At 37.6% G+C, this 14827-nt stretch overlaps 1 protein-coding gene across 5 annotated transcripts in view; it reads right to left on the reverse strand.

Moving 5' to 3' along the window:
* LOC104523568 (oxoglutarate dehydrogenase L) overlaps positions 1-14827 on the reverse strand; it is a 49316-nt gene that overhangs the window by 20590 nt on the left and 13899 nt on the right. For 4 of the 5 annotated variants that reach the window (XM_010166192.1, XM_010166191.1, XM_029084545.1 and 1 more), the window contains 11 exons: positions 13264-13418; positions 10614-10760; positions 9921-10011; positions 9234-9413; positions 8737-8865; positions 8194-8373; positions 7773-7925; positions 6323-6425; positions 5722-5850; positions 3189-3339; positions 84-211 (listed from right to left, as the gene is read on the reverse strand). In XM_010166192.1, coding sequence (XP_010164494.1) covers positions 84-211; positions 3189-3339; positions 5722-5850; positions 6323-6425; positions 7773-7925; positions 8194-8373; positions 8737-8865; positions 9234-9413; positions 9921-10011; positions 10614-10760; positions 13264-13418 — 1546 coding nt within the window. The remainder of the gene's footprint in view (positions 1-83; positions 212-3188; positions 3340-5721; positions 5851-6322; positions 6426-7772; positions 7926-8193; positions 8374-8736; positions 8866-9233; positions 9414-9920; positions 10012-10613; positions 10761-13263; positions 13419-14827) is intronic. The other variant, XM_029084544.1, reaches the window with a different exon arrangement.

The following is a 14827-nucleotide window of genomic DNA, read 5'->3' on the forward strand; positions in this document are numbered from 1 at the left end:
ATTAGCAGTCATCAGTTCCTACATCTTGTTTGAGAGCTATTAAACCATAAGCAGATCTGTCAGATAGTTACCCCGAGACATACCTAAGACACCATACTCGGAAAGGGAGCTGTTGCACACAGTATAGGGGGCCTGCTGCTCCCACAGGTGATTCATGGGAACACACGTTCTCTTGTCAACTTCTTGATCATGGAGCACATGATGACGATGGCTGCAAACAGGTGTTGAAATAAATGTATTAGCTAAAAATAACTTTGGTCTTTAACAGAGCTATTTTCAAAGATAAACCATCGAAGTCATGATCTAGAAAGCATGCAAGCAACACAGTTATCTTTGCTTTACGCAACACCCTGGTGTTATGAAAAACATTTCACTCTGCCTCCCTTGCAAATTCAATTAATCTTTTCCTTAAAACAACTGCTGTTTGTCTTTTATGCAAAAATTTAATCTAATCTAATCTCAGCACCAGGACCTGAAGCAGTTGTATCCTCTTTCCTGCTATTTCCACTCGCATGCACCATTTACAGTTCTCTAGAACACCATTAATCAGCATTAAAATGGAGCACGAAGGAACACTACCAAAAGAGAGATGACTGAAGTAACTACTGTAATCCATTAACTCTCTGAGCAGACTAACTGAGTGAATCACACCAATATGGCCAGCTTCACAACTGCTAACATAAGGACAGTTATTATATTGGTAACAACTACAGTGTGTGGTATAGCTGCCAACACTGAATCTTTTTGTACTTCCCTTTGCTATAATGAATGCTAGCAAAAGAGCTCTGAAATGTATTTAGAAATCAACAATAAGGCCAGGAAAAGACATAATCTTTGAAGTAAAGCACAGAGAGGGATGTAGACAGGGGAAAATACACACACCACACAGCTCTTAGGCAGAAATTATTTTTGCCACTTTGACTTTTTGTCATTTTATTTTTGTCATTCAGTCAAAGACAGCAGGCCTAGCTAGGCAATAAGCTTCCTGAGCATGAAGTTTTGTGTTTCCCCAGCAAAAGGTGTTTGCAATGAGCATAGACAGACAGCCAGAAATACACCGACAGGCAAGTCAGATTTTGCTGTTGTGCGGTTGTCAAGTTTACTGACATCAAACTAGTACAGAATCAAGTCCCTTTCTCCCCCTTTCCTCCCCTTCTCCAGAGTGTGCCTTCAAGATGAGAAGCTTTATCTAGGTTCTGTCTATTGATAATGCTGAATACTGAAATAGGAAGAAAGCAAGTCACCACATTGAATATTTTCTAGACAGCACCCCAGAAGCTCCAAAATATTGAAAGCACTGCCATCATGTTGTTTTCATTATGGCAACACAGTATCTTCAGTTCTTCCCAAATTCTAGCTGATACTCCCCTCTTCAATTAGTCCCAGAGATTTGAGACATTATGTACTTCAAGGATTTTGGGGCGTGAAGAAGGGTCTTCTCAGTACAAAGAGACGACAAAATAATACATTGTTTCTATGTGTTTGCAACATGTTTTTGCCAATAAAAATGCATCAGCATTTGCAAATGTCTTCAGTTGTCAGAGAAGTTGCTCACCTTTATTATAAATGACAAAAAACAAACTACAGCTAAAAAACAGCAGCTTTATTGAGAACTGCAGTATGTCTTGGATATGCTTGGACCACAAGTTAACTTTTCTACCTATTTCTGAAGAAGTGAGCCTGAATACAGTATAACAGACATATTTCCACAGTGTTTAACAGAGTAGTTGAACATTCTCTGACTTCCTGAGGTCCAAGGTATTTTTTAATCTCACCTTTTATTGTTCAATGGCCCTATCAAATTAATAACAAAAATTCATACTCATACCACACGCCAGTAGTTGTAGATCCCACCATGCATCAGGCAAACGCAAAACCCAGTTGTAAAGCAGAACCAGGTTGCTATAAATCAAACATCTGTAGTACAAGTTTCAGTCCTGAACTTCACAAGAATGTATCTGAATGCCTTTTTACTCCTTTTCTAAAAGACTAAATAATAAAATCCAGATGGCACAGGAGCTAGCCTGTGCTAGCTAGGCCATACCAGTCTGAATAGCTTTTTATTTGAACATGTTTTTTCTTTTTTTTCCCTATACTGCTGTGAGTACAACAATTACTTTTATCTTAAACATTAAGAAAATCTGGACAATAGTTCTGGAAAACCCTCTTCCATCAGCGAGAGAACTGGGAATACAGAGAATCAGTATTCTCAAGACAAGTCTGTAAATGTGTGCTAGACATGACTAAGCACTCACCTGAAATAGGTGAGTAGGTTGCTAAACAATGAACACATGTGTTCCTCTCCCAGGAGATGCTCACTACAAGACAATGGTACTGAAATCAAGGAAGATGAGAAAATAGGGGGTGGGAGGTGTGTAGAATCTCCCCATTTTCAGTTTTGCTTTCAAGTCTTGTCTGAAGGATTTTGTTAAATTGCCATTAGAATGGGAGCAAAAAGAAGAAAGCCCAAAACACTGGATACCAAATGAAGCTCAGCACAGAAACAGAGCACTGCACCAGAGAAGACAGGCACCAAGATTTATCTCTCTTTTCTGCAAGCATTCACAGTGAAGCACAGTGGAGATGCTAGTTCATTCACTCCCAGCAATGGGCTTTGCATCAAAGGCTTCAATTAAATACATCATTAACATTTCACTCCACGGAGAATCAGGTAAGGCAGCAGAACTGTATATATTTTCACCTAGTGATCAGATTCTGTGTTCATTCATGCTCCATAGTCATTAAAATTCTCACTACAAAGGATCTTGTTTCACTTAATAAAGCCTTGCCAACTGGCAGTGTGTTTGTTCACAGGATACCAGAATTCCAAGCAGCCACCACTGGAATGGTATTTAAAAAACTTCTGAAATCTGCAGCAGCAAATATCCTTCTACTTCTCAGCAATTAGATGGATTGCAGATGAATTTTTATTTAAAAAGCACAGAAAAAAATATCATGTCTGCTTTTCAGCAAGAGAAGGAAGAAAGTATCTAAGAACATTTGTTCTGCCTTAAATACAGTTCTTTAAAATGCTGCTTACAGAGATATGGGACATTTGATTATTCTTGACTGACATAATCTATAACATCCAGATTGATGCTGAATAGCCTCAACTTCTCCTTACCCCCATTGTTTAAAAAAATGTCAAGGTGTTTCTTTAAGTATGGGACAGTTATCTCAGTACTTACCTAAAAGTACCCCTCTCCACATCCTGTCCACTTAATCGGACATGTATCCCTTCTTTCAGAAAAGAGCCAAAAGCCATGTATTCTGCTAAGGCCCAGTCAACAACCCTGTTCTTGGTCATTTCCAAGCGGGCTCTCAAAATCCGAGACAGTCCTACATTGGAATAAAGATCAGAAATCAATGGACCTACTCCAGAGATCTTATCTATTCACATTACCCACACCATTCTACTTTCCCACTGGCTAAGTTAAACACAGATCCTAATAGGGGTCTACAATTGATTCTTTTTGAACTGAACTGCTAGCAAAGTAAAATGTTTCCCAGGCAAAGGGTTGCAGAATGTTCATACCTTGTTTAAGATGAAGAAAATAAAACTGTCTGTGTCAGAAACTACTGAGGACAATTAAAAAGACTCAGGGTGAAATACTTCTTAAAGATTTATTTTCACATCTCTTAACACCAAGTACTGTTTTGTAAGAGACTGAAAATACTAGCTATTGGGTTTGTGATTTTTTTCTTCTCTCTCTCATTTTTTCTTGGGATTTGTCTTATTGGACTTCTGGAGATGTTACGAAGAGAAACAGGTTGGATTAATCAATACTATGAATATGATACAAATAGGAAACTGTAGCAGCTGCCAATAGATTTTCAGTTGGTAACCAAAAGCCGTTGTTTTACAGTGAAGATTTTGTAACTTGGTAAGCCAAAATACAAGTTGTAACACTGTGACCTTTAAAAGGAGTAAAACTTCAAAGCTGCACACAGATGCTTCCAGCTTCAAGGCTACAAGCCTAGTGTATTCAGTGTCACTTGACACCATCTCATTTCCACATTTGCACTGCACATGATGCTTTTGGCAAGCTGTCCTATTTGTTATTTTCCCATACTTCCCTTTGTTACTTTCCCCATTTTTTCAAAAATCACCCTGCTTTGTTCCCACATAAAACTATTCTCTCAACGAAATTATTGCATTTTAAGTAAAAAAAACCAAAAAAAAAAAACCAAAAAAAAAAACAAACAAAAAAAACACCTTGAAAGTTTTCTCCTAAACATTTGATAAACCAAAATAATCTTCCAGCTGTTTGTTGAAAGACTGCAAGATACTAAGCTGTTTCATTCTAGTGGAAGGACAAAGTACCTCAAAGGTGCTCTTCCCCTTCTGATTCTCCCAAAATTTTATCTTTTACGGCCTTTGAAATTGCACAAAAGAATCTAGCAGACCAAAGTATGCTTTGAACCATAAATCTATGTTTTATACTGGCAAGAGTTACTTAGTGTCAATGGTTAATCAAGTTACTAAAGAGAGACTGTCTTACTTTTTTTAATTAGAACGTCTAATATTAAAATTTTACTGGCTGACCATAATTTCAAATTTATCAGTGTCACAACAAAGTGCACAAATGTGTAGAAGAGTTTTAAAGTTCATCTATTAATTGTATCTGCTCAACAAGCTTGCAATTGATAACTGGGAATGCCCTGTCATCATTAGTTGGAACTGTTTAATTGTCCCAAAGGAACACAAACACATAGAACACATACAGCAGACACACTTTATTCCTTGATGGATGACTCTGGAGAAGAAAGAATAGCCAGAGATTTTACCCAGGATTTAAAAAAAAAAAAAAAAGAAAAAAAGAAAAAAAAAAGTTTTCTCCTGAACCTAAGCACATTGCCTACCAGTCCATAAAAGATAAGAGATCCCTAAACAAAGCGTCTCCATGTTTCCCCATGGAATGAATATGTTACTGCTTCCTGCAGAACTGCTAGACTTCAACCTGACCAGGAGTAAAAGAATTAACTCAGAACTTTGACACAGTGCCAAGCACTCACCAGTGAGACAGGCACATTTAACTTCCTGCTGTAATAAATGCCAAATTCCGAATTGAATCTCTTCAGACCAAAAGCTAAGACTTTTTGAGAAAGCACTAGATCTGTGCTATCATCGATACTAAATGCTAAGTTGGAAGAAAAACTATGTCTGAATTTGCCCACATAAAGTCCATTCAGCTGTACTAAAATTAGGCTCATACTATATCAACAATGTTTCCAGGTCTGAAGAGGCCCAGCTATATTCTTAAGTAGAAAGTTACCTAACTACAAGAAAAGTGCTCTCAGTGCCTCAAACTACCAATGGTTTTAGCATTTAAAAAAAAAAAAGTGCTTCCTGAGATGGGTGCCTTACCTACGAGTAAGTCCCACAAACGTGCTGCAGAGAGGCAGCATTTTCCACAAGGACTTGAAGAATGAAAGGAGGTATTAGCTTAATGTTACAAAAAGACTTTTACCTCTCCCAGAGGAAAACCTATTTCAGTGAGGTAGGGAACAGAAGTGATGTGACAGTGAAAGAGCATTTTGCTGAAAACTAGCAGCAGGACCTTAACTGTCACATTCTCCTTGCCCATAGTGTAGAAGAGTTAAAATAAAAGTCACAGGCATTTTCCTCTTTGGGAAATGGCCCAACAGCGACTCGTGCACAGAAATATAAAATCTGAGCAAGAAATGTAGCCACTAGGAGAAACACAGACTGCAGCTGACCTGCATGTATTTTGAAGTCTTTGACTGGCACTGAACTAGCTACATTGCCAATGTGAGTCAGCAGGTCTTCTGAAATGCCAGTTGGAGGACACGACATGCTCTTGGGTTCTCCATCCATGTTAAAGAATCCTGGAAGTAAAAGATTTGGTGAGATGTTCAAGGACGGATTAAGAGATATCTACACTATCTGCAATTTATTTAAATATTCATAACTCTTAAAAGACATTCTAAGCAGCAGCCTCAACCTAGTTCTTCACCTTTCACTGGGAGATACAATCATTTTGATTGTCTTTTAAGACAACAAAACTTGACCTGACAAGCACACAATGATCTGTTTTGTTTCTGCTTTCACTTGCTGTGAAGTCCAACCATGTGGGCAGAGGCAGCCAATAAAAGGGACCTTAGTCCCTAAAAAAAAGAGGAGCATGGGACATATTCCTTCTTCCTGAAGGCACAGACAGTTAACATTACAAGCAAAACACTTCTCTGCTAAATCAAAAAGACATTTTTTTCAAAGTCACACCTTACTTTGCATGGTTTTTTTAAGAAAATAAAAGCACAATAATATTAACACTAGGATAAGTGAAAGGACTCTTCTTACCAGGCCAAGGTGAATCAAGCCAGTGCTTGATGTGTAGGATCTTGTTATCCTTAGATCTAGTATATGCTTCTTCACATATTCTATCATACTTGGCAATTTCTTCCTGTAGAACAAAAACTTTCTTTTTAAAATGGATAAACATAGCACCTTTGTATTTTACAGATGACACCTACCATTCTGTAGGATAAAATCAGTTATTTAACTCAAGAAGAAAATGTAGTTACAATTAGGAAAACAAACCATTTATTTTATCCAGGATCAAATTGCCTTCTAGAATCATGCTTACCCACATTACTCTAAATAAATTATTTAGTTTATTGGACAGGTGTTACAGAGGAGAGCACCAAGAGCTGAAGTTGCAAGCAGTACTCTAGAATGAGACAGAACTGAAGCACCAAATATAATTTACAGTCATACTTCTAAGATCAGCATTATCCAGCTCTCATACTTCAGGACACAGAAGCCACTAAAGACTAGAAAAGAATCTCCTAGAAAACTAGTCTGGCTATGAGTTTAGCTAAGAATCTGCTGGCCACACCAATCAATGACAACAAATACAAAGCCATATTCTGTACAGTATATTTCAATCCAAAACTACATGCAAGTTACTAAGTAGCTAATCTTCAGAGTAATTAACAGCAATGTGAACTCAGTCTGTAGAGTAAAACATCCATCTAGGATCCCGGATCCAGTCACCAAAGCCCATGCCACTACTGGCACACTCTTACAACGATTCAGGTTAGCTAGTTCTGTGTGAGCTGTGATCATTCTTGCAGATAACAGAATGCACCTACACAAACTGCTTTTTTGTGGATCTGCAATACTGTGTCTGTCACTACATAGTTAGCCATACCTTCTCAGAAGGTCCTTTGTTGCATCTGCACTTTACACATTCACTTTCAAAAAGATTAAGGTAAAGATCTAACCAGCTTAATACAGGCACTAGACTCTACACTTCATCCTTCTGGAATATTTCAAATTATCTCTGAACTTAGTTGAATTATTGCAAGAAAATAAAAAGGTTAAATTGATTTTATTGCATTGTTGCTGGATACAAACCTGCCAAGGTTATCAATATGAAGCTACAGTTAAACCTATGAGCATTCATATACTGTCTTACTGCTGAATCAAGATTCTAGAGATGAAGAACAGCTGACAAATGCCTCCATCTCCAACATTCACATCTGATCACCTTTTACAAATCTCAGAACTGAAGTGAATTTTTTTCTGTGCAATATGCATTAATTACTTCACAGCACTTTCAGTCCTTTTTTACAACAGTACTACCTATTTTACATGAAAATCCAACCCAAATTGAATCAGAAAGCGTCAAAGGGTAAAGACTTATCACAGTAATGAAATGAAGGTTTTTAAGCAGACAGCATACAGTAGCAGTTGTGTCTTCCTACTGACAGCTTCTTAAGTTCCCTTTAACTCTGTTGATATGTACCTCAAATTCCTGCAGTGTTACAGTCCCATCTGCAATCAGTTTGTCAGCATACTTCTTCAGCACGGGCACCTGCTTATGAATCTGCTTGTACATTAGAGGCTGGGTAAACATCGGTTCATCCATCTCATTGTGCCCTCTCCTGCGGTAACAAACCTACAAAGGGAAAGATTGTTTTTGTTGGTGAAGAAAAAAGTAAAATGAAATTTTTCCATTTCATTGCTTTACAGACATTTTAGAGGTTTGTGGTATAAAAACATTTATGGATTCTTGTGGGGCTGTTAGTTATTTGGGTTTTTTATTTGAAGAAACTAAAGGCCATTAAAATCAAAAGATGTTTCTTGACTGGGTCTTCTAAGCCACGGAAAAATAAGAGAGTAGTACATAATATACAGAATGAAAAGTTAAGAAAATCTAGACTTACCAAGTCAACCACCACATCTTTATTGAATGTGTTTCGCCATTCTGCAGCTACGCTGCACACATACATCACTGCTTCAGGGTCATCAGCATTCACGTGAAAAATGGGAGCATTGACCACACGAGCAACATCAGTAGGATATGGAGATGAACGGGCCATACGGGGGTCGGTGGTGAAGCCAATCTAAAAATTCCAGAAATTTACATTAAAATGTGGGCATCTCCCTTTACTTTGTTTTGAACACTTGAATTTTTAATGTAATAGTAATTTACTCAGAAGTATCAGCTTTTCATTTTGGCTAGCTAGCTTCTTTTTGTTCCCTTAGAAACAAAACAAAGCAAGCCTAATTCAGCTAAGTGTTACAAATTGAATTAAATAAATGTAGGTGATAAAATATTATCCAGAGTTTCTAGATACTATGATCATTTTCAGGACCATTCTAATAAACAAAGGGGACAATGGACCCAGCCAATGAAAAAGAATAAAAAGAAATATACTAGCAACTATTTAGCAGACAAATTGATTGTAAAATGCTCTATGTGTTACCTGGTTGTTGACCACAACGTGAATAGTGCCATTTGTGGTGTAGGATGGGAGGTCACTAAGGTGAAATGTCTCATAAACCACTCCTTGTCCTGCAAATGCAGCATCCCCATGTAATAATATTGACATAACCTAAGGAGGATTATATACACATATCCACACATATATTAGAAAGTAAAACTGCAACTTAAGCTTCTCAGCAGGATTTCTTTACTACATATTTCTGTAGTGCTTATAAAACAGGAATGTATTTTTATAATAAACCATGGACTTGTCAGCATTCTGCTGCCTTTGCTCAGTTCACAAATGAAAGAAAGTTTTAAGTCTACTTCCTGAAGTTACCCTCAAGGTGTCATGACAAACCTTATCTAGTTCAACAGGTGATATATCCCTTTTGTGAAAGAGGAAGACTCTGTGACACAAAACTACCAGTAACTATTTTTGTTAAAAATTATATTAAAAACTACCTGTAAGAGTTACTATATTAAAAAAAAAATTACCTTTTTCCCTGCTGTATCCCCTCGGTAAAACTGTTCAGCTTTTGTTTTCCCCTGCACAACAGGATCAACTGCTTCCAGGTGAGAAGGGTTAGCCATCAGCGACAGAGTGATTTTCTTGTTTGTTGCTCGGTTGATCCTCTCATGGTACATTCCCAGATGATATTTTACATCCCCAGATCCCTAACATGCAAGACGTAGTCACAATTCAGGAATGTCACTCATGCCAGCTGCATCTGATTTACTACACCTAACACCTGTGACTCAGTCTGAAAAATGTGTCTAGCTAATTGTACATCAGTATGCACTATGGGTTTGACACCGTAATTTCAAATTGGAACACTGTTCCTATTTTATTATCTTAATGTCACTATCCAATATAGGATAAATATTTGCAGAATATTGATACTCATTTCATTTATATGAAACAGAGAAAGATGCTTAGAGATTACAAACTCAGTCAAATAACCTGGAAGTTACTTATCTACAGTCACCTTCTGCATGTCAGAGGTACAGTATAGTCTTTAAATTTGTTAAAAAAGTTCACGAATTACATTCCTCAAACTACAAAAGAAGACAATGCATTTCAGCAGTTGATAATGCTACTTTCATAATAACCATGACCAAAATGACTAAAAACTACTCTGAATGTTGACCCCTCTATATAGATCTATTGAAGAAGCATCTTACCTCATCAGCTGCTTCAAGCTTGGGATCAAACTGACAGAAGATCTGCTCCAGCTCTTTTCTGATTACATTAGCCAACACATTCAGTCTACCTCTAAGAAATTTCCAAACATAGTTATGTCTCAGAAATGGTAATAACAGAGTTAACAGCATAAAACACATAAAATCAGTAAACCAGCTCTGTCAGAAATTTCCAAGTAAGAAGTTCTCTTCAAACTTTTGAACCTGAAACCCTTTATTCTACCCTTCTCCCAGTGCAAAGTTCCTCCAATACATTCCCACAGACATAACATCTATTTATCCAAGTGCGAGCAATGAGTTTTGTAGCTATCTAGCAGTTTTAACATGATGAATAACTAATTAATTAAGGCAAAGTGCAAAAGTAAGTTTGATACTTTCTCACCAAGCTTTCTCAGTTCTAGACTCTATGCAATGGCGTAGATACCATGGCTGCTGCCACATCTGCTTGCAGCTTCAAAATACACTGAAGAGAGTTTCATTAGCACTTACATGTGAAGCCTGCAGCCTCTCACTGACAAGTATTTGTTACAGTTCTATGTTCCCATTACTCGCTATAACTGACTCTTGCTACCTACCCTAGCTTCTCTAATATCAACTTGGTTAATACAACTCTAGAAACCAAAACTTGTCTTAAAACAATAAGCCCATTTGTTGGGGGGGTTCCATTGACATTACCTATGAGGCATCCCCATTATCACATATTCAATGCCCATTTCACTGGATTTATCAATGATGGTCTTAAGTGCAGGAATCATTACTTCACATCCTTCCAAACCAAATCTCTTTTCGGAAGACCACTTGCGAGCAAGGAAGTCTTCAAATCTTTGCCAAGAAGAAACCCCAAAAAACAAGAGAGAGTGTTTGTATTAAGATCACATAGAAAATACTTATTGCTAACATCTTTTAGCAAATAAAATGACATTATGCTGTTTTAAAACATCTGTGAATACATGTTTTTAGGCCTCTGGAAGTAAGTCACATGTAGGGAGGGAGACAGATGAGAAAATTAAATCTTTCCCCTCCATTCGAGGAATATTGGGACTTTGAAAAAATTCAGACAGGAAGAAGAGTCTCCACCTCAGACAAAATTCACCTCCCAAGTTAAACTCTGCTCCTTCTTATGTATACAAAACTTATACTGACCACTGGGAAAGTGAAGTAACAGCAAAGAAGTCTCTTCTATGGATTGAAGAAGTAACAGAGAACTTGTATTTTCTGGAAGTAACAATTAAAAACTTGTAGAAATACAGTTGAAAGCATGCCTATTTCATGTCGTATTCAATGCCAGGGCTCCTCAGACTGTGTGATGTAACAGTTGGTAACGTGCCAAGAACTAGGCCACTGGTATCTCTGCCTCAGCAGCTGCAGGAGAAAGATGTCAATCTTTGACAATTCTGTGTTCTTTCATTCTTTAATGCATTTGGACCAGAGGCAATGTGAGTAGTTAAAAGGTACCTTTTAACAAACGCTGAAAGGATTATATGTTGTAAAGCTTGGAGATAAAAAAGGCAAAGAAAATACATCTTCATGAAAATAACTGTATTGGTTACATCATCTGTGCAATGCCTCAACTCATAACACTGCCATAATCCATTAATACTCAGCTTATTCCTCACTTAGAATGCTGGCATTTACCTCTTTAGATTGAAGTCCTAAAAGCAGTGAAATGAAGAGTTGCCAAAAGACTCTCCTTAGCTCACCCATCAATACCCTTTCAATTCAGGCATCTAAGCCTCAAGCCAGACCCTCAGCTGAGCTATGCTGACAGAACTCCTCAGGGAGGTCTGCAGGGCTATGCCAGTTTATATAAACTGAAAGTGGGGTCCCATGTGAACAGCAAGTCCTACAGTGCAAAACAAATTGGTGGTTGTAGACGCCGTTTTCCTCCTCTTTGTAGCTGCAGGGTAAGCCAGTATGGGGCAAGCAAGAAACTTCATTACTTGACACAAACTGCCACTAAGTGTGCAGAACTACAATATCTCACAGTCACATCTTGCAAGTCCCCTATATGCCACTGTGAGTTCACAAGGGCTCATCTTCTGTCATTGCATGTGTTCAATACGCAATGAAGAGCAAGTCTTATGAAGGATGGTTACTCTCAGAAGGGACAATCTAGAAATGCTTGAACCTGCACAGGTTTAAGAAGATGTCCAGGTCAGACTATGCAGTCATGGTCTAACATTTTTACTAATGCACACACAAAGTAGCTCAAAGATGTACACAAGAGGAAGACTTAAAAATGACCCTAAAAAATTTACTCAAGTGCAATATTCATTTGACCATTAAGTGACACTTTTATTTCTGTTTAATTTAAACTTTTAATCAGACAAACAATCGTGCCATAATATTGGCAAACAAAACCTGGCAAAAATATCTTCCAACACCTCCAATGAGCAACTAATTTTTAGGTCTTTAAATATAAAAGCTTAATCAAAAAAGTGTCTTTATGAATAAAATCTCTAACTCTTGTGTTTATCAAAGGATATACAAACATTTTCAGATTGTAAGAACTGTAATAAATCTTGTGCCTAAGAAGACAGTCTTGTTCTCAGGGTGAGAGGGTAATTCAGTCTCTGGGATCACAGCATTTCCATACAGATAGCCAAAATGGGAGCAATCAATAAGCTCTTTCCAAACATTCTTTCATGTACTGCAGAGACTAAAACTCCTGCTGCCAGGTCATGCAACAGTACAGCACATCTTGGCATACCTCAAAAGGAAAAGGTCAAAACCAGGACTTGAAATCACATTATGCCTCTCAAATTCAGCCCTATCCTGGCACAGCATTCCAAAGAGACTGTTAGCATGCCAGTGAGTCAAACAACACTCATGTCAACATTTCACCCATCTGAAAACTCTCCTTGAGCCGACTGTTAGGATGGCTTCCTTTGAGCATGTGCTTCTAGAAAGATGCACAGGAGATAGAATATAGCATAAGATCAGTATCCAGTGTTGTTCTGACACCTATTTTCTGAAACAGATTATGAATCTTTAACACAGATGCATATTACTAGTCTTTTGAAACATTTTTTTTTCCCAGCCAATGAACACTGCCAGATACTCCACTAAAGGCTGCAAAAGTGTTACACAACACAACTTGCCTTTTAAGAAAACAGAATACTAAAAGTCACTACACAGTCCCTGACATACCCCACAGCACACACTCTCCTTTGATATCACATCCAGGTTAACTACACCCACCTGTACTCCAGATTTCCCTTAGACTCTTCAACTCCACCTCAGCAGTTTACAGACAGCACCAGCTTCCCGCACCAGCTTACACCCAGCAGTCACAGAGCAGTTTCCCAGCACCACCCCAGCGTACCTCATCGAGCGCACCAGCCTTGCCAACAACGTTCTTTTCTCCTCATTAGTAAACTTCATAACTCCCGGCGTCTCAAACTTCTGTCGGATCCACTGGCACTGCTCCACATCATTGATGAACATAAACTCCAAGCCGATGTGTTGGCAGTAGGTATTCTAGGATGTGAAAACACCAACCCAAAAGCTTTAGGAGTTAATGGGCCACAAAGAAACAAATATATTTTTTTTAAATTATATTTTCTGTACATATTACTCTTCTGAAAGCTATCTTGTCTTCTTCCTCTTCTGCTGTATCTTCCCCACAGTAATCCTGTAAGTGAATAAACTATTTTATCAAATCTAGTTTTGTGCCAGAAAGCTTTCTCTACAAAGTAACATTTCAGAATTTTGAATCTGGAAGATTCTTATTTGGTAATACATTTAAAACAGGGCAATAAACATGCCTTAAACCGACTGGCATATTTCACCTAACTTGCTACTCCTCTTACAGGCATAATAGTTTCTTCTTTAGATGCACCAGCAAAGATTTCAAGTAATTAATCAAAATTTACCCTATCTTTTTTAAATGTCATCTGAAATCAAGCAATGAAGACAATGCAAAGACAGCTATGAAGCCTCATGAAAATTATCTGATAACTGTCAAGTCTCAGAAGGCTGGAAATCTGAAAAAGAACCCAAGCAGCTGAGAGTAGAGAAAGGACAGGAAAAAATCCAAAGACACTTCAGAAATTTTACTTCCTTGTTGCTATTTTTATTTCATTCTTCTTACCTTAAGAGTATTTCACCAGAAAAATGTGTCCAAAATACGAGACCTATTGAGAGTTTAATTTGAGACAAACCCACTCTGAACACATAATATGTGCTCTCTACTGCCTGTAAAAAGGAATTTTAATGTTAATTTCAATTTTTAAAAAAATCCAAAGCTCTGAAGAGAAGGAAACCAGAGGGCTATTTCTCTCTAACACAAATCGGTTCCTTGAAGCTTTTAGATTTTGCTATTTATTTAGTCCATTTACTTGCACATTACAATTCTAAGGATTATCTCTTGAAAATTGCTGTACAGACATGCTAGAAGTGCAAAAAACAAAAAGCAAGCATAGAGCTCAAATGCACAACAGAGATGATGTGGCTTACCAACTTACCATTTTTCAGCTAAGCTGATGTAATAGTCAAATATGCAAGTTAGCACATTCCCTCACACTTGCAACAGGTCAAAGCCATGAACTCTTATATGCTCGGTAATTATTTTATTTTTACATTCTTGTTACTCAATTCCCTATTTCATCCTTTAAAATACTTCCTCAGCCCTAGCCCTTTTTACTCCAATGGGTTTCATTACCACGCAACAGAAATCTCTACAACTTCAGTACTCCAAAATCCTGGAAAACGCACAATCGGGAATATCCAACACTTACTCACTCAGTAGTTTACAAATAAATTACCATTCTTGCTGTTTTGCTATTTGGAGTTCCCCTCTAATTATATTTATTCCATTAAATTACTTTTGCTTCAAATTATTTTCACTTTGATGACTTCACATGGCGTAAACATATCACCTGTCAGAT

The sequence above is a fragment of the Antrostomus carolinensis genome, unplaced genomic scaffold (assembly GCF_000700745.2).
Source record: "Antrostomus carolinensis isolate BGI_N321 unplaced genomic scaffold, ASM70074v2 scaffold1024, whole genome shotgun sequence".
NCBI classification, from domain to species: domain Eukaryota; kingdom Metazoa; phylum Chordata; class Aves; order Caprimulgiformes; family Caprimulgidae; genus Antrostomus; species Antrostomus carolinensis.